The sequence below is a fragment of the Amblyomma maculatum genome, chromosome 10 (assembly GCF_055883805.1).
Source record: "Amblyomma maculatum isolate TAMU_Amacu chromosome 10, ASM5588380v1, whole genome shotgun sequence".
Lineage (NCBI taxonomy): Eukaryota > Metazoa > Arthropoda > Arachnida > Ixodida > Ixodidae > Amblyomma > Amblyomma maculatum.
This window is the reverse complement of record NC_139353.1, coordinates 17835395-17858196: the sequence shown is the minus strand read 5'-3', so window position 1 is coordinate 17858196 and position 22802 is coordinate 17835395. Positions and strand designations below refer to the sequence as shown.

The 22802-nt window shown below is 42.1% G+C and overlaps 2 protein-coding genes across 2 annotated transcripts in view; both read right to left on the bottom strand.

Moving 5' to 3' along the window:
* Positions 1 to 1019: 1019 nt before the first annotated feature.
* Positions 1020 to 13241, bottom strand: LOC146175704 (uncharacterized). Its single transcript, XM_084581188.1, has 6 exons — positions 13196 to 13241; positions 8705 to 8733; positions 7667 to 7721; positions 5409 to 5452; positions 3701 to 3794; positions 1020 to 1157 (listed from the first exon to the last, which is right to left on the bottom strand). Exons 1-6 carry the CDS (start codon positions 13239 to 13241, stop codon positions 1042 to 1044), a joined length of 384 nt encoding a protein of 127 aa, XP_084437314.1. The 3' UTR covers positions 1020 to 1041.
* Positions 13242 to 20022: 6781 nt separating this feature from the next.
* Positions 20023 to 22802, bottom strand: part of LOC146175703 (uncharacterized) — a 46266-nt gene continuing 43486 nt past the window's right edge. The window contains exons 8-12 of the mRNA XM_084581187.1: positions 22630 to 22724; positions 22382 to 22436; positions 21442 to 21485; positions 21229 to 21322; positions 20023 to 20156 (exon numbers count right to left, since the gene is read on the bottom strand). Coding sequence (XP_084437313.1) covers positions 20023 to 20156; positions 21229 to 21322; positions 21442 to 21485; positions 22382 to 22436; positions 22630 to 22724 — 422 coding nt within the window. The remainder of the gene's footprint in view (positions 20157 to 21228; positions 21323 to 21441; positions 21486 to 22381; positions 22437 to 22629; positions 22725 to 22802) is intronic.

Here is a 22802-nt window from a genome sequence, read left to right as displayed (position 1 = left end):
GAAATCCTGATTTACGGGGACGCTTTGAACAAATGTAGAGGAGCTTAGCTATGTTATAGGGGTCTAAAGTTGCCTGTAGTGTTGCATGTGATAGCTTCTAACAGTGGCACATGGTGAAGCCATATTATGAATGTGACATTGAACACAAAATAACACTTCATCAGCAATTCTAACTTTACAAAAAAAACAAAAAAAACATGGCTGAACTCTCCGCAAGTTTACAGCAATTCTGAGAGTTTGTGTGTGAGTGGTTTGGAAAGGGAAGACAGGGGAAGGTAAGAGTATGTGTGAATGCGTGTTCGTGCACTTGTTTCGTGCTATATGGATGTTCTGCCCTTTTTTTTTTTAGTTTTGTGCGTCATCAAGGACAGGTGATTTCTGGCCTGCATGAGAGCCGGAACAAGGTTTCTAGAGAGCACCTGCACATTTTATTTATTTGCAACATCCCTTTGGGTGCTGTGCGCATTTTTTCCTGAAAAAGTGGGGCGGTGGGCTGGACAACTGTAACAAAAAGTAACAAGTAGTGTGACACCTCACGCTACCGAAAAATGGTAATGTAAGTACGTTACCTGTTACAATTCTGAAATGGTAACGAGTACGTTAAGTTACCAAAAAAATCACTCGCTACTGGTAACGCCGTTACTTGTAACTCGTTACTGCCAACGCTATTACCATGACTCTGCATGTGTTGATAGCTATGCCTCGAAATCTTGGCTTACAAGTAAACATTGGAAAATATGAGGCACTGAACATAACAGGAAAAAACCCTTTTTGATCTCTACTGAGAAGGTAGCGCCTAACTTAAGTTTTTATTGAGAGGTTGATATTGGAATTTGTATAGTTGCTTTGAGTCCAGCCGGCTGCTTGAGGGCACAGATGTCCACTGCAAGTCATTGTAGCGGGCACTTCAGACTTCAAGGCTTATAAAACTTATAGCGTAGAACGTTTCGCCGTGCTCTTCACTTTATTGATTTATATCTGCCGAAATGAGCAGCCACACCGGACAATATTCGCTGGTAAAGAACTTAGATGTATGATTTATTAAGCCGTTAAAACGGAAGTGGCCGAGGCACACCCCTCACAGGTGTAGCCGCCAGTGCTGCTGACGAATGCTATGCTGTTGACGCCGCAGGGAACCTTAGGATCTCGGGGGACACCTGCAACATTGAAGATGAAATTATTGAGTTATTGAGATCTCACTGCCTGATTAGAATTGCAAGCTTTTACAGTTGTACTGCTGGAAAATCAAGAGGTCTAGGGGAATGATCTGCTAACATCAATACAGAAAGGGGATTTGAGGGGAATGAAAAGAATCAAGCAGAGTAGTACTAATTTCCCATATACCGCCGTCACAAGACCACGTCGTTGTAGCTGTCTTTTATAGCCACAGAAAAAAAAAACAGCTTAAATCAAGACAGAAAGAGGGAGCTGGAAGTATGAGAGAAGTCAGAGAAGGCCTTAGTTTCAGTGTGTTTCCTTCAGACGATCATATTGTGACTTTTATTTGATATACTGTCCACCCCAATGGGGTTTTTACAGAAGTGGACATGAACTGCATGACATGAACATAATTGCAGATATGGCAGGTGCAATATGGAAAACCTTCATAGAATGCTGATTTTTTTTTTGTCAAGTGAGGATTACGTTTAAAGCACAAAGAACCCCAGAAAATCAGTTATACAATAGAAATCATATATCACCGGAGCTTTGACACAAATTCAGACAGCTTCATGACGACAAAGTAGACTCGGCAAGCTCTAAGCACTTTTGGACTGTAGGTTGCCTTACTTAAGGTGACTTAATTTTATAGTTAGGCAAAAATATATTCTAGAACGACATTACCACCTACTGACATTGATGTGTATTCAAGACCTTCAGAGCGATCTAGTACATTAGAGCAACCTCTAACTTTCTTGAATATGCTCTATAAGGCACTAACGCCTGGGCGATGAATATTACCAATTTTTAGAAGTATGTTGCAGAAAAAAGGGCAAAGGGAAGAGTAGATAACCTAACATAAAAACGTAATTCATTTCACAAAGCAAAACGAAATGGTGATTTTCTAACAGCTAAACGAGAAAGCGAACAATCACACCGCTAACCAACGCTTAATTTGAAGTAATGCGCATCTATTTGTCACCTTCTGATCTGAAACGTTTTCACAAATGAGCCAAATGAGATACGACAAAAAATGCAGGTATTACATTACGGTGCTCTCGATTTAAACATTCGTATTTTCCTGTGTTTTACGCCAGATAATGTTTGATGATAGTATCGGCGTCAATTTTGAAATAAGGTAGCGACAGGAGCCAAGTTGCCTGGAGTATTTGAGGACTATTCGTTTGTTTATTTATCAGATTACCCACAGCGGTATTTGGCATTATAAGGGGGTGTAGGAAAACTGTTATTGCATAAGCAGTACAACATGTTGACAAGGAAAAAAAAACATGCAAAAGACGTATAATGGAAAAAAACACAAACGCAAGCCCACATATCACAGCATTGCCGGTAAATGTTTCATTACATTTTGTTATGACGACTTCTTGGGAGAACTTGTTTCATTCATTTATTGTTGTTGTAAAAATGACATTTTTATCAAATCTTTTCCGTATTTTATTTCTCTTCATTTGGTGAGCGTGGTCTCTTCTTGATGATGTATAGTTTGCTGGCAATAATAATGATCACGCTCAATACCTGGTTTAGAATGAAATATGTTATGCAAGAAATTCAGCCCAAGTATATATGTGCGTTTCTGTAGTGAAACCCATTGCAACAAAGTTTTCGCTGTTAATATGCCGAAATTTCTGCTGTAGTTATTTAACCAAAAACTAAAGCTATATATTGAACCCTATCTAATTTTTCAATATTATTTTTAGTTTTAGGATTCCTTACTACACACATGTACTCTAGTATAGGCTCTACGTCAGTGGTTTTCATTGATTCGTTCGTTTTTAAAGAAAAGCACCTGGCATTTCTGCGTAGAAAACCCAAAACACTACCCGCTTTCGCAGTCATGTAATTGATATGCTGATACGCACACATTAATTTATTTAACCCTTTAGGAAAGAAGCGCGTTTAGCAATTATTTTGTACTGATTCGCCAATGTCTCCAGACGATTTATGTGCTAAGTTTTCGAACATGACAGGCAATTTTTTTCATAGTTCAAGGAATTTCAGGCTTCTATAATGCTCCTGTCAGTCCAAATCTGAATATTTAGCATTTTAAGATATCGTCTTACCCTGTCACTAGCTGTACTATTTAAATATCTCTCCCGAGCGCCAGCAAGTAGCAAGCTTAGGCTGCCACCCAATGACATGATTGCTCCCTTTGCTGCGTAAACATGTGTGCAAAACGCAGGGAAAAGTGAAGTTTTTGCAAAATGCGTTAACGTCATAGCAACTCGACGAAGCTGTACGTAGACGTACCGTTTAACCCAGCAAAATGTCTTCCGCAAGTACCGACATGCGCATAGTTAACACATCATCTGATGACAAGCGTTTTGCAAAAAGCGAAGTCAAAGTGAGCAAAGGTAAATGTTTGCACAGTGCCTTTTCGTTTTGCTTGTTGGTCCATTACTTCAAAAGGGCGTAGCGCAACAGAAGACGAGGAGACAAGAGCAGAAAAGGACACCAGGGGCGCTAAACTCTTACTATTAGTAGTAAAGGCTACTAAAAAGAGATCTTATGATCCGATACTTACACACAGCCTCATGCGTTCCGTAGCAGGGACACCTGATGCAATTCAGGCCAGTCGTATTGTATGCGCAGATTTCCTTGCAGGAACACTTAGGAGCCTGCATTGGAGGTAGAGTACACTAAATGCACTGACGCATATGAAATCGCCATGCTGAGCTTGACGGCTGCAGTGCTTATACCAACATCACAAACCAAATCAGCGGCAACGTTTGATAATTATTCTTTTGCAGATTCGATCTATCGTATAAGTGTAATTGGTCGGCCCTGACATCAGTGCTAACGCAAGTGAACTGCAATGCCTGCCTGCAAGGCTTGTGATGTAGGTGCTGATGTCACAGGCGGTAAATGTCTCTGAATGTGCACAAAAGAATGAGCGAACAAACAAATTGCTAGAAAATTCAGGACTCCATAAAACCACATCTGCTGCGAGTGCATAAAAATGAACAAAATACTGCCACTGAAATTGGTTTTAGCGCTTACCCCTCCAAAACAGTTGTAGCAGAAATTTTTGTGAAAGTTCTCTCTAGGCTCGCTACGAGCAATTAACACTCCCATAAAAATAATGCGTTGCAGTTTACGTAGATGCGAGGCAAATCTGAAAAATTTAATTGATAATTATGATCTGAGTTGCAGATGATTAGCAAAAATTTGTTTCTGAAGTTTGCTCTGCGCTGCCATAAAAAAAGACTCAAAACACTGGCATAAAAAACAAATGGGATGTTTTTGAAATGTAAGGTACAAAACCTACGGGACTTTCAGGGAAGGATCTGAGCATATATTGATTGTTGTGACGACGTTATAGAATATGTGAATTGAAGTTCAAGAACGCTTTTTTAAAATTTATTGAAAATTCCTGGACATCTGAGCCGAAAACTACACAGTATTTGAACTCCCCGCTGCGCATTAATTCTGTCATGGTCATCTTTTCAGGATGTTCACCACGACTGAGGCTGTTTTGCGATCTGTAGCTATAGAACAAGAAATTAACTCAGGCGTTCTTCAAAAGAGTGATTTCATGTGTGCATAGCTGATATCATTATCGTTGAACTGAGCGCAACAGTTTAACTAAGCCCAAATGCCTCCCGAACTCCCTACTGTACTACTGTTCGGCCACCCTTACTTCCTCCCCCCCCCCCCCTCCACCCTACCTCTCCCATGACCCCCCTTTAAACCATTACATGTAGTGGCAAGCGTCGCTCAGTACAGCGATATGAAAAGCAATAACGCACGGAACATGTGAAATGGGGACACTTGTGACCTCTGCGTTATGGATTATGGGTGATGAGGTTCAATACCCCAACAAATGATTATTGTGACCACGTCGAGTATTCTAACATGCACTAACGTCGCATATTACACGGGCGCATTGTGTTTTGCAAAAAAATATCAAGTACCCTTTCCACTGCCCCCCCTCCCCTGCAAATTAAACGTAAAGTCAAGCAGAGAAATATTTTTAAAATTTGAAAAAATATTTTTATAGTCGCTAAATAAGGATGAAGGGACAAATAGTGATGACGCTCAGCAGTGGTAGCCTATAACAAGAGCAACAAAATTACGTGCTTTTAAGATTACAAAGCTAGTTGTTCTGCGCTGTTGTGGTCGGGAACGAAGTGTTAGGTCAGACAGATTAGCTCGTTTAGAATGCGTCAGGAGGTCATTTTCTTACTCACTTATCTGTGGGAAACCTCGAATGAAATAACCGAAGGCCTTACCTTAGATCCTCCGCATCTGGTGTCTTCATTTTCAACAAATACGCCTGCAAAATTAACGAAACGAAATCCAGGATGCCCGACTTAAATTACAGTAGATAGAAAACATTTCTAAATAGTAGACTGTTGGCGAATCGGGTTGGTGTATCCCTAAACAAAATATTACCTTACACGCCAAAATTTATGTGGTCGCAAACACTTTTCTTAGGACGGAGTTAGAAAGCCCTCGCTTTATTTTCGGAATTGTTTGGGGCTCTTTTTTCAGTAAACGTTGCCTTAACTAGGAATAAGAAAGGTAAAAATGCGGCCCTTTTATCCTATTCACGTGTTTCCGTTTCCTTTTCCGGACTCCATCATACATCTCAAGGAAGGTCGAGGCAACTAAATCTCCTAGTGTCATCAGTTAAGACCGTGAATTAAGAACAATAATTCGCAGGGCACCTATTACAATAAGTGCTGGCAATGTGGTAGCATTAATAGCGATGCCTATGCATCGAGTTGTATTTGCGCTCTCCAACACGTTTCTCTCAAAACAACTATACCAGATTTCAGATCAGCTATCTGGTTGTTAGCTGTTTCCCTCAATGTGTGCCGAAGGAACGACGCGTTTACAGTGAAGATGCATCAAAATGTACAATTGTCACTCATGGTCTAGGGACGTCACCTCCCGCCTACCAACCGGCAAACTTTACGGCAGACAACGCATTTTGTCGGCTGAGCATTTTAGGGCCGCCGCATTCAAACATCATGAATTCTGGTTCAAGCTTCATTTATGGGAAAGGCCTTGTGATAGGCAGCGAAGAAAAAAGGAGCAAGTTAATGGCTTGCTTGAACTCATTTCTTGTGCATGATATTCAGAAGTATGGTAAGTGCCGCGTGCATATAACTGGCCTATTTAAACTTTAAGTTGTCGACCCAATTGTCTATATACGGGTAGCTCTTTCCAGTAAGGGTTTCTTGGGAACCTGTTGCTAACGATTCATGAGTGTCGTTTCGATATAACTCAGACGTGATGTAAAGATAACAGAGTTTACACTTATAATAAGGGTCATGTTGGAACGCCGTTAAAATGGGCTACCGAGTGTTCAGAGCAATGGAGTTAAGAGGACTGGCACAGAGTATCGTAATATATGGCTCACTTAGTGGCATCGTAAAAAATATTTCGCAGTAGTCAGCACTGCCTTTTCGCCCAGCTCTAGACGAGTGTAAGAGCGTACAAGAGTGCGCGGGAGAATAAGCGATATGCAGGCACTTCGTTTCGTCATTATACAGCAAACAACATGAACAGCTGCAATATCATTGATACTGTGTATTAAAATTTGGTACTTATCGAGCAAAATGAAAATATGTTAACCCAAAAAACTTCAAGTTATATGCGTGTTTTAAAATATACCCCCCCCCCCCCCCCCCCATGCTGGTGACGAAAAATATTATGATCAGTTTTAGACCGAAAATGCTCCGAATGAAACATGACTGCTAATGTTACATTACTAGACATTACCTGAAAAATTAATCAGTATTAATTATTTCTAGGTTGTGTCCTTGAAATCTGAACATATACATGTTGGATTGCATGGAAAGAATGTATTCCACGGAAGGGCATCAAATAATCCTGACAAAACTTGCTTTGCACTTAGGCCGCCTTAAATACGTGTAAATGTGGTGAGCATTAATCACGACTACCCTCGGGACGCAGTCATTTCCAGTCAATTTCGTTAACGAAATTCATGCGCTAACTGTAGAAGCAATGCCGACAGTTGTGCGAGTTAGTTCACGCTCACGATGACGAATAGCACAAAGGTAACACGTTCCTGTCCGCCTTGGTGTTCCCTTTCAACTATTCTTCAATCAGAAATGCAGGAGCGTGGAATTCATGGATTACGAATTATGCACTTGCGAGGCTTCAGGGCTTAGTTAATGCCTCTTAGAAAGATTTTTAAAGCGCATCTTATTATGCGGGTGACGAAGTGATCTACAAGTGACCTACAATAAAAGAAATTAAAGTGAGAATCGAGTTGTGTCTGTGCGCATTGGAGAGCGTAAACATGAATATCTCTGTTTATAAGGGGCTGACTCATTTTGAACAAAAACTCCAAATTCACGCCTTCATTGGAAAGTAGGCGATAAGATTCGTTAAATATGTATTGTGTAAACACTTCAGTAGCATTCCATCATATAAGCAATAACCACGAAGTTAAAGCGCAAATTGCTCCTTATAGCTTATGCGTTGCAAACACAAATTACGACTCTCAAGCGCTTACATTCGTACGGGGAGTCAGGGCAGTCTTTCAAACGACAAGCCAGGCCGTCTTCGCACTGTTTAGAACGAGATAAAAATAAAAGCAAGATTTTGTTAATTCGCAAGGGCTCTACATTACCAACGATGAGAACGTAACATTCTGAAATTACAGAATCTAGTTTCTTTCGCCCAGATAGTCACCACTGGTCGAAATACGTTATGTCCCATATACCGGGTGACCTACTTTTTTTTTCGTTTGGAGATATTTATGTTCGCACCTGCGAGTGATAACTGCTAGGCGGACATTATACCCGTCCAAGAGCTTAATGATTCTTAGACTAATCTACTTAAACAAATCAACTTTTTATTTCCAATATTATCGGGCAATATTTTATGGTGAAGTCGAGGGCTAACAACCCGAAATTTGATCCCAGTATTCAATGTTTGCAGTTGGAAATATGGTAAAATATCGAATGTCAAAAAAACTCATTTGAGATGTCGATGCTTTGCTTTTGCCTCATTGCACGTTTGTAAAATTTAACTTCTGTAAATTATGTTACCGTATTTTATATCATCAAATAAACAAGCGACCTTTGTATATAATTTACAAGTGACGCAAATTTATAACTATGCATTCCGGAAAAGTCCACTCAAGTTTTTAAACGCGCGTTATTGATATTGATATTACAAACCGCCTAGCCGATAGCAAAAAGATATCGGTATAACCATCAGTGTTGACGGCCACCAGCTTCGCAGCACAATATTATTCCAGGTTATCAACTGCAGATAATTATGTTTCTAATGATTTTGTCACGTTTGTGGACAATTCAACGGCACAGGTAGGAGAGAGGTATGTCGTAATTATCTTGAAATACAAGTCACTCAACGCCAAAAAAGCGGCCCAAATCACAACAAGCGACTGCTCACTATGACTGCACGAAATGAAGGCACCTATGGCAAATAGGCCTAACACTATTTTTGTTCACTGAAATACCAATTCTATGAACTACAACCATTCTCGAGACGAGAGAATTTGAGAAAATTGAAGATAGCCACTTACCGAGCACGATGTATCCGATACATCAATACCTGAAAGGGTAGAGGAAGGTTAGAAGTGCCGCCTAAAATGGCGTCACACTCACGGTTAGCTCCCAAGAGTTTGACAAGATTGAACACAAAACTGCACAACAAATGATTAAAGGGACAAAGAGGACAAATAGAAAAACGCGTTTATCGATTGGATAAACATTGCTAATCACAAAAAGGCAATTATGCTTCGAAACGTCAGGCCTTACAAGTTGAGAAAACAAAATCATAAACAAAATGGCGTCAATTTTTGAGCGCGGACCTCGAGGGAAATTTTCTTAGCGTTATTACCGCTATCAACTTTAAATATTAAGAGATCAGTCCCGTTGGGAGATGCCCTCATGGCTTGGGACCGAGTGTAAAAAGAAATTTTCGGACTCGGTTTTCTTTGCCATAAATACGTCTTTAGCTGCCCGCCAAGCGTCACCGTGTGCAGAAACAATCCAGATCATTTTTCCTAAGAACAATATTCACATGAAGTAGTGCTAATCGACGATTTAAAACTTTAGCTTGAAATAAATGCAGTGAGACAAATATTAGAGGCCTTATGGTAATTTCTTTTTCGATGACAATAATTTGAAATTCATCAATTTTCGTCTCTGTCACAAACCACTCATGGCAGACGTGAGTCGCGCTTCTAGTTAAAATATTCACTAATGTTTTTAACGAGGACCAGAATTTGTTTGCTTGTTCTGTAACTTTTTCCTGCTTTCCCTGCTGGCAATGACAGGGATACTTCCATGGGATGGTGTAAGGTAGCAACATGCATCCAGTAAGTTTTTTTTTATTTGTAACAGCATGGACCTTTAAGCGCGTTTGTAATAGACAGATAGGTATCCGTCTCGTATTACCCGCCTGCTTTGCTCCGCCAGTGTGACTCAGAGGTTAGGACACTCGACTATTGAGCGGTGACACGCGAGTTCTATTCTAGCTAGGACGCTCTAGTCCTCGATGAAGTTGAAACTCAAGGTATCCTTGTACAATGCAGGCTTAGTGCGCTTTTAATAACCCCAGGAGGTCATGACCATCCGGAGCTTTCAATAATGGCCTCCCTTGTAGCCCGGGAAGCTCCGGAACTGTAAACGCTTAAACCAAACCGAAGCAAATCTACAACGGTCTGTGAGTCTGAGTTTTTGCGTCAGCTGAGACCGCTTCTCACGTGAACGACCAGTCTAAAGGAGGAATAAATTAATCAAGGAATAGTAAAGGTTATTTGTTTTCACTCACAATACTTGACAAGGTTGCATGACGAACTGGATGCAAAGTTAAAGTGTTCCACGCAGCGCTGCCCCCCGGTACAGTCCGCATCCTGAATTTTCGAAAGGAACGTGAAAAGAATCACAGGTCGAGTCGAATGGAAAAAAGAAGTAAACGTCGGCGCTCTTCATATACACTGCAAATAACGCTGGGCGCAATAGTAAACGTTCATCAAGGTCATATTGTATAAAAAGGACGACCTTGCTCTTGAAGTGAGACGGCGAAAACACTCGGCACAAGCTAGCTGGCTGTACCTATTAAAGAACAGCGTGCTATGACGGCCATGCTGCTACCCGCCTCAATTTCCCAGCTCAGAACTTGTGGGTATGCTAGCAGCTAATTGAAATGCATGAAAAAACCTATTTCTTTTCGTTGCATACAGCAACGTGTAATTGCGCGACAGCCGGTCAAAAAGGCCACATCATCAAAGAATGGCGCGTGAGTTAAGCGCCATTTCCTTCTTTCCTGTGTCGACATTCCCTGTCATAATATTCTGTTCAAGATAAAGCTCCCGAAACACCGAAGACAACTTTGTCCCCCTCTTTACTGCACTGCTCACTGGCACACTACTCCTGTTGAGAATAAGGGTCCGAAAACACTCACAATAGTTTTGAAAATGTTTTTTTTTGTGTGTGTGTTTTGCTGCCTTACTCACTCTCACAAGATATCTGTTCAAAATAGGGATCCTTGAACACCAGCGGCGATTTTCTTCTTTTCTTTACTATTCAGTGTCACAATATTCCTGTGCAAGCCCTATAGTACAACCACGACAATCTTCGCCTTGCTGTATTGTCACAATATACATCTTCAAGATCGTGCTCCCAAAACTACCACGACAATTTGATCCTCATCTTTATTGCATTACTCACTCTCACAACATTACTATTCAAGAAAAGGTTCCCACAACACTTGCGACAATTTTCCGCTTTTCTTTACTGTATACTATCCACGGTCACAATATCTCGTTCGAAAGAACACCGACAACAAATTTCTCCCCATCTTTACCATTCACGGTCACACTATTCACGTTCAAGTTTCTAAAACACTCACATTACTCGAAATTTAACAGAAGCGGCGAGCCTTTGGTTTTAACAGCGCTCTTAGTGAAAAGGGAGGGGGAGTGGGGGGGGGGCTTTGTCACATTGCTGCATTTGGGCTGTAATAGACGGCGAGGTGGTGAGCACCAAATTTTTTTCGACCACCCAGTGTTCTTTAATGGGTAATGACATCCAAGTGCATGCAAGCGTCTCTACAATACAAGCACGCTTTGAGAAGCGGCCTCTGCGGCCGGTAGGGGTTCCAGTGATTTTGGCTGCAGCAGCCCAAGGCTATAGAAACGATGTGACCGCAAATGGTGCACAGCAACCTAGTCGCCCTCCTTTAGTAAATAGAAAACCGCACTGGGAAAGAAAAGGATAAGGGGGGGGGGGGGGGGGGGCTCCCAGATAAAAACATAACCAGCAATGCTTCATAGCAATATGGAGAAAAGGTATAAAAACATTTCTACTAGAAGGGTGTGAAAACAGACCCCGTGCCTACTCGATCATCTCGAAGCAGTCTCGAAAGACGTCTGCGTCCGCTTCTGCTTTACCAAGCTAACATCACATAGCATCCGCGGCGAACGAGTCCTGCACGCTTGAGTCAGACTGTGCTTCGTGCAGGATTGCGACGAGATTACTTCTTGAGTACTCACGCTTTCGCAAGGATTACTGGCAGCCCCTGTATGAAACACCATCACTGTAAAGAAAAATACAGAGCGAAGTACATAAATTGTCGCCTCGCACTTGGTTGTCTGAAAGCGAAAACACCCTCGCAACCAATTTATATCTTCTTTGTCAGATCGAATCATTTTTATTTCCTCTTAGCTGGAGCTGTACACAAAAAGCGTGAAAATATGGGAGGTGGACGACGGGCGTAATGTTATGCGAAAGAGGTGACCACCTCAGAATTCAGATGTCAGACGTGTAACAATGCGCTTCCCGGAAATTCCGCCTCTTCGAGCAGCGAGCACGTCAACGAAGGCAAAAAGTTGCAGTGCGTGTGATGTTATTTTCTCCTGGCTGGTAAAACTGGGCGCCCGCCTTTGTAGCCTTGAAGGGAATTTATGTTGATGTGCAGTCTACGCTGAAGAGTCTCGGATTATAAATGTAGAAGTCTTTCATGATCTCACAAATCATTGGCCGCAACGTTTTTGAAACACGTACACTCTCAACAGATGGGGTAGGTGCATGTCTAGTGCGTTAATTTTTTTTTTTTATTTTCGCTCCTTAAAATGGCATTTCGCTTTTTCCCACGAACATTTTTACGCTGTAGGCACCAATCAGAACCAGCTGTCGTGACTAGTGTGTATGATGTGTGCATGTTTATGCCTGTGTCTGTGTGTGTGTGGGGGGGGGGGGGGGGGGGGGGGGACGAAGATAGGACGAAGATGGGAGCCAATAACCTATTGGGTCATGATGAAAAGCGAAGCTTAAGTGTTCCTCAAAATTTTTATCTACTAAATATGCAAGCAAACTTGATCCGCTTCCAGAATATAGAAAGCGGTTTGTTTGGTTTCTGGAGTTTAACGTCCAAAAGCGATTCAGGATATAAGAGACGGCGTAGTGGAGGACGCCGGAAATTTCGAGTACCTGGGGCTCTTTAACGTGCACTGACATCGCATAGCACACGGGCGCCTTGCTTTTCGCCTCCATCGAAAAGCGGCCGCCGAGGCCGGCATTCGATCTCGCATCTTTGGGCACAGTAGTCGAGCGCTGTAACCACTGCGCCACCGCGGCGGGTGAATGTAGAAAGTAGGGTCTGTGAAGGGAAGATTATTGCAATTGACCAGCGTAGTCAGGCACTTGGACGCAAATGAAAGTTGCGTATTTTTCTGAAGTGACCTCAGCTGGAAGAAAATTCAGTTTTTTTGTGGAGGTGGGCTTCAATTGATTGCCAGATTGTACGGCAGCTCCTCAACCGAATAAGTTTATCACAATGGCAGCAGTTGATAGGACAAAAGGAAATCGCCAAAACAGCTGATGATGTGTAAATTACAATCTGCCTGCTAATACCCACAATTAAAATACTAGATGAAGAATTGCTATTAACATCACTACATAGACGAATGCAGGTTCTAATTTTTAAATAATAATTGTACGAATCTCGCTGATTAGAGATCTCTGTGCACAGCCTATGCCAGTGGAACTTAACTGAAATACACGCTCACCTAGGACGAATGTCAGAACAGCAAGCGCCAGAATGCGGGGTGACATGGCGATTGACGGTCAGAACGCAACAGAGTGCGGCTAAAAAAGACGTCTGTTTTAAGCACGTCTTGGCGCTCAGTGTTTGTATTCGGAGTTTTAGTTCGTAAACAGGCAGAGGTTGTAAGAGCCAATGTTAGTTTTTGTCATTTGATATTTGGTGCTTTGTGGCTTGGTGGAATGAAAAAAAAAAAAAAAGAAAGGTTGCGTGCATGTAGCTTCGCTTTCTGACAAAAGTTGCTGTTGAAAAAGGTACTTTTGCTTTTTTTTTTCAGCAGCCGCTCCACGCGCGGATACCGCCGCATACAACAGCACGGCAGCGCAGCTCGACCGGAAACTATTCAAGGTCAACGTTCGCAAGCTAGGAAAACACAACGGCGGCAGAGTTTATTTTTAAAAATATCTTTCCAAAACATGCTCTGCACGTGGTCTCAACTGCCTCTCTTGTTTGCGCTAACATTTTTTCTATACTAAATCGGCACATATAAACTGAAAGTGATACGTGGCAGGTAGCGATAACTGAGGCGGCAATAGCGCGAAACAATTTAAAAATATAACCTAGTCATCTGCTGATGTGTATAACTACAATAAAATGGGCTTGCTATACAGTAAACTGTTTATCCATTTAATTGCCTCGCGGGAATAAAAAATGCACCCAATACCCTATATATGATACAATCGGGAAAGCATCTTGATTGTTGGTTTAAAAGGCTAAAGAAATATACGTCAGCTTCAAAGCTTATGCCGTAATGTTATTGCATATATTGATCCGCTGTATGCAGAAATCGTATTTAAACTGACGCTACATAGCCCAGTGGGTCCGCGATGATCAGCATTTAGTGAGCGGCTTCTAACGAAATTAGTATTGTATATAATTGTCTGCGGTACATTGTTATCATACGGCCATCACTCAATGACCTGAAAATGTATTCAAGTTCTTTACTGAGCTTACCGCACCCCGCTTCCTCATGACGACCACACCTCGTTCAGCTGGTGGCCTTTAGGGAATCTTATACACCCGAGCCTCCCTGCCTTTCCTTCTCATCTTCCTCCTCCTCCTATACACCCGAGCAGCGTTTGCTACAAAACCTGCTTTCCAGCGCCTGTACAACATTGCTTTAGTGAGTTTAAAAGCTCCTCTTAAGGTTTATGCAGTCTCCTTAACATTCTGGTGCAAAATGCTCCGAGCTCAAACTCAATCAATACTTCTTGTGACTTTTTTTTATTAAATGAGACCAGATGAGGGATCAGTTGACACAGCATGCGACTTTTACCCGACTGTCGAGAACGTCGTTGTCGCTTGGAAATTTATTTTAGATCGCTCGTATTGTCGACGTATAAATTTTCACATCCTACATCACTGTACAAGCGCCTGTGGCTCAAAACTTTGACATACAAGTTGCGCTGAAAGCAGCAAGCTAAAATGATGAGCGCACACTCAGGTTTAGCAGGTGCCTAAATAACCCGTGACGTCGGCAGCACAGGGTGGCCAGTACAAATAACTCGATTTTAGAACATGGTTTGTGTCAGAGGTCGGTTATGTTTAAAATTGAATTGAGGAAAAATTATAACATGTTCAGTAACCAAATGTGATGTGTGTGATCGGAATACCGTGAGAAATAAGGTGTAAAAATTTCTATTTCTCTTGTGAACGTAAAAACTTAAAAAGATCGCCCGAGTTACCCTTTATTTCAAGTTTGGCGGCATTTTCCGCATCGGGTGGTTCAATGGCTCGCGAGCCCAGTTACAAGACTTTGCCTTCAAGGCCTTTTCGTTACTTTCTAGGCTTCTGTCTCAAAGTGAACTACTGGCAGCCGCCGATTGTTGTAAACTCTTACTGAATACAAGTAGGCGGTTATTCACGACTTGACAGTACTATCTAAACACACTCCACACATTCCAACGCATTCTTATTTTCTTGGTTAAATGTTTTGCGGAATCCTTGTCAGTGCTCAGTGCCTCTCTCAGGAATACAACTATAAAAAAGGAATGACATAGAAAAAAGGAACTCGGTCAGCCCTGTCTTCAAGAAATCAATTTAGGAATAATATAATTGCTAATCCAGTGAAAGTCAAACGCCTGCCCCTTGTCCTAAACAGGCAAACAATAAAGAAATTGCGCTACCAGTAAATCTAGATCAAAATATTAACGCACGTAGTGCTAACAATAAGAAAATTTTAGCTCGAAAACCCACGCAACGCACAAAGTCATGCATCAGCTCAGGAGCAATATACATCCTAGAAAGCAGCACAGTGACGAGGCGTGGATTGGGACCTGAAATCAAGCAGAGCATATCAATTTTAAAGCTACTACAAATGCAGAAATGTTTACGCATTTTCGTGCTTGATATAATTATTTTCTTCTGCGTCTAATGAAATAGTTGGAAAGTACCGTGCATTGAACACACGTTCTCGATTTTGCCTTGGTTATGTTTTCGTATTTTTGGAACCAAGAAAAAATAAAACGTTTTCAGTCTCTTTTAATGAAAAAAGTCACAATAAATATTACTTGCATTTGGGATGCTCAGCCATAGGCAGGCCGAGTAGGCAGTGCTCCAAGTAAAGCCTAAATCTTGATCCAGGTTTATATCGGTGATGTGCCGTCGTTGCTCCGCTATTTTTGTCTACACGTTACTGTTGTATCGTTACTTCTATGAGGTTCCACACACACACACAAAAAAAAAAAATGTTGACCAAAATGGTTTAGAAACGAGAAATAAAAACCCTACGACAGGCACGCGCAGGTTATTTTGAATGTCTTCGTGCGCTATAATGGTCTAAAACTGCCAGATTTTAAATTATTATCGCTTTCGCAAAATTCGGGAATTCAAGAAGCTTAGCCGGTAGAGCCAGGTTTGATTCGAGGCAGCGTACTGCGGCAACTACCTGTCCTGTTACTGTGCGAAGTAAAATTCACTTCATTAACACAATGTTATGTCGCCTGAAAGTATCCACGGGTGTACATTTAGAATTGTTCAGCTGCTCTCTCCCTGTCTACTATTGGCTTCCCCCATCAGCGACATCAGGGTTGTTAGTTAAGAAACAATTGAAGCTCAACTTTAGTAGCACCAGTGGTGGCTCTCATCAGTGACAGATGACAATGATGGACAACAGAGATAACCATGAAGAGCGTTGCTCAGTACTTTTCAACTCCGGAGATGTCAATTTCGGTATTGCTGAATGTGTGTCCCGTCGGTTCTGTCTATTGTTGCCTCATTCGCCGCTCCTATCACGTGGAGGTGATCTGTGCCAAGTTGGAGGATGAAATGTACGATAAAGTGAAGAAACAAAGAAGTACATTGCAGAGCCTCGAATAGTGGTTTCATGCAGAGAAACTACGGCCTGTCGCTGAGAGCACACACATAGTGTTATTATTATTTCGATGCTCAGTCAAAGTATAATGCTCTTTTTCTTTTCGTCAGACATACGATTAATGAATTCTCGTTACTCCTACGATACGACATTCGGTTAATGTGGCTGAAATTGTCCCTTACGTACGTCACTACTAAGCAGTCAGGACAAAACAACCCAAGTAAATAAAAACGATTCAAAAAACCTCGCCAAAGTACAGCCGAATGCCACAACAACACAGTGGCCCACTGCACTAGCTCTCCGATGATGCAGCAGCGCTGGAATGCGTATAATAGCAGAGTTACCAAAGAGGACCGCTACCAAACAGCGCCACGCTGCAACACTAGAGGACGAGCATACAATAAAATTTAATTGGGAAAGATATAAGCACACTGCACCTACAGATGAGATCTTCACCTTTTTTTGTTACCGTCATTTAAGATCTCTTATAGACAAGAGCTCATGGTCTGGATGAGCAACTTTATTTGCTAAATAAGAAACAGCGAGCAAACACATGATAGATATTACCTTGCACTGTTTGTGGATTGAGAGCGGACGAACACGCTGTGAAATAATCTTTTATTCCGGACTACACTCTGTATGGACAAGAAAGGAAGACATAATTCGGAAAACACATTCAAAGCAACGTCTTTGTTAAGGCGTTGCAAAACAAATAATTTTTATTACTTTCTTTCAAGCTGCACTTTTTGGTTTTAGATTCTTTGCAACCAGATTTTCTACAGGTCTCTGATTGGCTGTTTGCACGATTTAAGCGAGCCTAAGGTTTTATTGAATTGGACGCATGGATTCCCTGTATTTTTATTAATGCGCCTTAATTATTGCGATTTCGCTGATCTGGCCACCGCTGCAGTCATGGTATCTGAGCCTACCGCTTAGGCATCTGTCTGTCTAACCTATGTGCATTTGACTGCACAATACGGGTATCCTAATTGCTGCACCTACATAGCAATCAGAGAATTTATAGCGTGCCTGACACTGCTGGGCACCTCCAGCCTAGATTCGTCGTCTTCGTTATCTTTCGCACATATTCTTCTTGATTTCGTTTGGTGCGGAATAAATGACTAGCAACTTTCTTCCTTGTCCGCGAAAGTGCTTGGTTATTCAGCCTAATCACAAGTCTTCGGTGTGCGTTCATTTATCTTTGTCCCTCGCTGTAATCAACCTTTAACGATTTTTCTGCTACCGCTGCAGGCATTCCTTGCCCTATCAGATCACTTAAGCACTTTCTATGCTTCTGGTGTCGGGTAACATAATTTTTACTATCTTTTAGCCTGCATTGTCACAACCGTCTTGCATCTTGTTGCAGCAGCATTCTCTTACAGTCTGTTAGAATCTGGATGCGATCATATATCGCGTAATCACCTTTGAGTGAGCGCAGTCGCAAGTCAACGAGCTCCTATCTCTGTGCGCTCTGTACTCCCGCCATCTCCCAGCGCAAGTGAGGTTTAGAATGGAAATAAATCAAGGAAACCAGATATAACACACTGTAAGAACCTCATGCGTAAGCCAGATGTCCGAGTGAGCTATTTTGAACTATTTTCAGTGATTTCCTGACCCCGCTGGCTGTTACTGAGCTCTTATTTGCAGATATTAAAAATACTCAAATTAACAAAAATACTTCAGGACACCCACAAGCTATAATGATTTCTTCTAGCTTTCTCTCTCGTGTCGCTCAAATAAATGCCAATGTTTTCTTCCTAATGTCATACCCAATTGTTCTGACAGCCTTGAAACAGTATGAGCTGGACTGACCGAAGTCTCTGCTGCACAAAAGAAATCGCCCTTTCCACCTGTACTTTACTCAAAAAGCTTCATGGCAGCAGCGATTTACGCATTCATCAGCTGGCCACGGATCTCGCGCGAATTTTAGCATCTTTATGAATGCTGGTCTGGAATATGCGCCCATCAGGACGTTATTTGAGCTTGCATTAATATCAGAGTTCGGAATCATCCGCAGCCGTGGGTAGCGTGGGCCGCCATCGATGCCAGCCGGTTTCAAATGTTGCAAATACAGTTTTTATCCTTGAGCTCAAAAAATTGCAGTCGATTTACAAGAGCTTGAAGCGTACAGCTTCTAGGATAGTTTGGTTTGGTTTATGGGATTTAACGTCCAAAAGCAACTCAGGCTGTGAGAGACACCGTAGAGGAGGATCCCAGAAATTTCGACCACCTGGTGTTCTTTAGCGTACATTGACACCGCACAGCAACCGGTCGCCTTGCTTTTCGCCGCCATCGAAAAGCTGCCGCCGAGGCCGGGAAACGATCCCGCAGCCTTGGGAACAGTAGTCGAGCGTCCTTACCACTGCACCACCGCGGCGGTGTGAGCTTTGAGCATAATTCGTTAAATTGTTAAGGAGGTTGCCGAATGTATTCACCGCATGGTAGCTTTCTTTTCCAGCCATTTGCTCTAGTGCTTTGAATACAAGTAACAGGAATCCGAGAAATGTGTCTGGTTTCTCAGTGACGCATTGGCTGACAGGCGGACGCTCTTTGCAGGAAAATTTCTAAGGGCCACATTTTGAATTATAGCCAAACGATATTAATTAAATGGCACTGCTGAACGCCTCGTCTGCAACGTATAGCCCTCACTGTCGGTTGACCATGTAGAAAACCAAATTGGTTCTAGAGTTCATCCCATGTTTCTCTGTCTGCGAACTGCAAAGGTTTTTTTTAATTAGCAAAAACTGAAGGAACTTAGATCAATAATAAAAATGGGTGGGCCAGGCATTAGTAATTCAAAGTCTTAAAAAGAATAGGGAACAGAATTCCATCTTCTAAGGTAATCTGATTCGTTTTTGTCAATCATTTAGTTTTGGTCTTATTACCAATTCCAACTCGGAAGATTACGACATTGTTGTTGCTTCTGTTTGCGGTACGTATCATCGTTTCTTGACAAGATACCTGAAAAGATAAGTCAGATAAAAATAACAAATATTTCGCCAAGCTTGTCTGGCGCCACGCTGTGTTGAAAACGATGGTCTATGGTACAGCCAGCGGCACCTAGTGTGGCATCTTCGAGAGGGAACACGACATTTCATTTCTAGTGTGCAGAAAAGTACGACATTAAAGGGAGAGTTTGCTTGTTATCCGTTGAAATTATAGAAAATGCATAAATTAGCTTTTAGAAAGACCAAATTTATACTTCCGTTTCCTGAAACCAAAAAATAAGAATAAATTTGCGGAAAGCTTTGTCCCGTGCTGCAGGCATCGCGCACCTTCCGTTCTATGTCTTGAGGAACTTGTTATTCTGAAACCTCGTATTGTTTTCATGGTTACGCAGTTCTCTAAATTGTGTGAGCCCAGTGGGAAGCTAAACACGTTCCACGCAGGGTGGGAATGTTTTCGCTCAGAGTGGCGATAGCACAAGTACTTATGGTAATTACTGTAACGTAGACTCTGCGCATGGGGCTTGTTTCACTTTATTGAGGCCACCACGGGGGACCGGTGAGGACCGATGCGGCGGTGGCACAGGGGTCGCAGGTGTACCCGGTCATGTCGTCCACGCGAACAATGCTGTTAGGGCTGCATAGGCGGTCGAAGCGCTTGGGGACGCCTGAACAGAAGAAAAAAAAATTATAGGGATACGTGAGTCAGTTCCAAAATGTAATGCTACAGCGATAGAAGCAACATCGCTGCCACAGGTTTCTGCCATTGCGCCCGACATACGCATTGTCAATGTCTTCATTGTTTCCTTTTAATTTTTTATCGCCTTTAGAAGGTTTTGGTTCGAACCCAGCGACTTTGGGTTGTTTGCCCATTGTGGCACATAAGCGGCATTGGTTGAGGCACCATATTAACATGGTACATGAAGCTGTATGCAGACCAGACCCCAACCAAGCGCAGCTGGCAACTATGAGCGCACATGCAAACTCGGCCATGCCACTTTGTCTTATGACGTCACACACTCAGTGCCCGGGCATGTCGCCTGTCCAAGTCCTCTGCCTATGTCATCATCGTCATAATCATAATCATCAGCCTAACTAGACCCACAGCAGGACAAAGGCCTCTCCCATTTTGTGGAAATTAATTCGGTCGGTCCTGCGCTAGCTGCTTCAACTTGACCCCTGCGAACTACTTAACCTTATCCACCCAGCTAATTTTCTGCTGCCCTCAGCTATGCATTCCTTCCATTGGAATCCGCATAATTGTTCTTAGCTATCATTGTTTATCCTCTCTCCGCACTACATGTCCTGCCCATGCCCATTTCTTCTTCTCGATTATACGGCTAGATTATCAGCAATTGGAGTTTTTTTTTTTTGTTTGACCAACTCTGCACGCTTCCTATATTTTAACGTTACACCTACCGTTTTCCGTTACGTCTCTCTCTGCCTGTGTGCTGATACCAATTTTTATTCGGTATCCGATGAAAGTGCACGTTAGAGTACTCCTTGTAATTAAAAATAGTCCGAAATACTCAAACTGAGTCTTTTACACACAAAGGGCAGATTGTTGGCCATTGATTTTACCAACAGTACAGCATCGATGTACTTTGCGTCGTGATGAGCAAACAAAGTGGAGAACAGATCACCACACGGCGGGCGGATAGGTTCCGTAGCATATAAACAAAATATCTTCGCAGCAATTTTTAAATATTGCACGTTCTTATTGCGCGCTGTAGCACTTACAGTAAGCCTGATGCATTCCGTAGCACGGACAATGCTCGCATTTTCGCCCGACGGACCCGTAGGCACAGTAGCGGCTGATTGGGCACTTCGGACCCTGCATTTAGAACATGAAATGTTTAGAAGGAAAAAGGAAGAAGCTTGGGCCAGCAAATTACTTAAACGTTGTGATGCGTGTGGAGTCGTGCAAAGGGATAGCGTGAACGCTATGATTACCTGAGAACCGCCGCACCTCGTCTCTTCGTTTTCGAGAATGAGGCCTGCACCGCAGAGAGAGAGAGAGAGAGCAATTGACATCATCGCCTATTCTGAAATCGTTACCAGCTTTGCCTTTTCTCTAATACAATAAAATTGGAGTTTAAGAAAGATGTGATGACAATGTTGACAAATTAGTAAGAAAGTAGAACTTTCATAAGTAAATGGGTTTTCTTTCTCTAAGGATACAGTATTAACTGGCGTCGTGTGTTGTTAAAAATTTGGAAATGGTCGGAAAATACAGCCGTTCGTGCTGACCTAGGTAGTACTGAGCTTGCTAGCCTACCCCGAAAATGTGTAGAAGCTTAGGTATGGTGATTTAGGAGACCTGGTCAATAATATTTAGTCAATATTCCTCAAATTCCCTTGGTAGTCTAAAGAACACCGCGCTAACGTTTATTATCCCGTGGTTTGCACGTTAATATAGTTCACAGCCTGCTGTTAATGCATGTTTTTGACATTTTTGTTCAATTGAAATAACTTCCTCAGTCTTAAACACCAGTCGTGGCCATACAAGACCAGGGCCGGTAAAACCCAATGCACGCAATAATAGAAGTGGTTGGTGCCATACAATAAAAGAAAAGCAATAAGCGCTATAGCTTTCTACATGTTATAAGAAAGCTTTAAAGAAACATGCTCAAGTAAAAAAGGTGAAGCGCTGCAGGAATTTTCCTAAGCTTGATGTGCAATTGGTCTAAAATATACGTGAAGTATGGATTATATACGGCGAATATAAGCTTCATGAATTTATCAACGCTAAACCAAGGTTCTGGCAGTGTACTATGGCACGTTGCTCCAATCGTGTATTGCACCCTCAGCAACGAGTGGCCAAATACTCTAAACATGGATTCAACTTTACATGCTCGTTTGGTCTAATCAGCGAATTTTATTATTTGCTTACACTCGTAAGGCGCTTGTTCGCAGTCTCTGATCCGGCACTTGTAGCCGCCGCGGCACTGCAATGACACAATGAGTTGAGCAGTAGAAATTTTCGTAAAACGAAAACACCTTCACGTTGCAAATAATTGGTCATTGAGAAGAGTGATACAGTCATGCATTGACTCGAGGTGAGCAATCTGGAATGTAGCTGTATCAAGAGTTGCGAGTCATTCCTTTCCGGAAATGAGATTTTTCTGGTCGTAACCTTACCAGCCTGTACGTTGAAGAAAACAGATCAGTAGGTTGTATTGTCCAAAAAATTTCTGCGAATTTTTTGATGGGTGCACAAAGGTGTGCACCAAGTACTACAGGAGAGAACACAGAACATTGAAGTGACTGAAATTTGGCGCATAAGTTCTCGAAGGATCATTCAGTCGGTATCG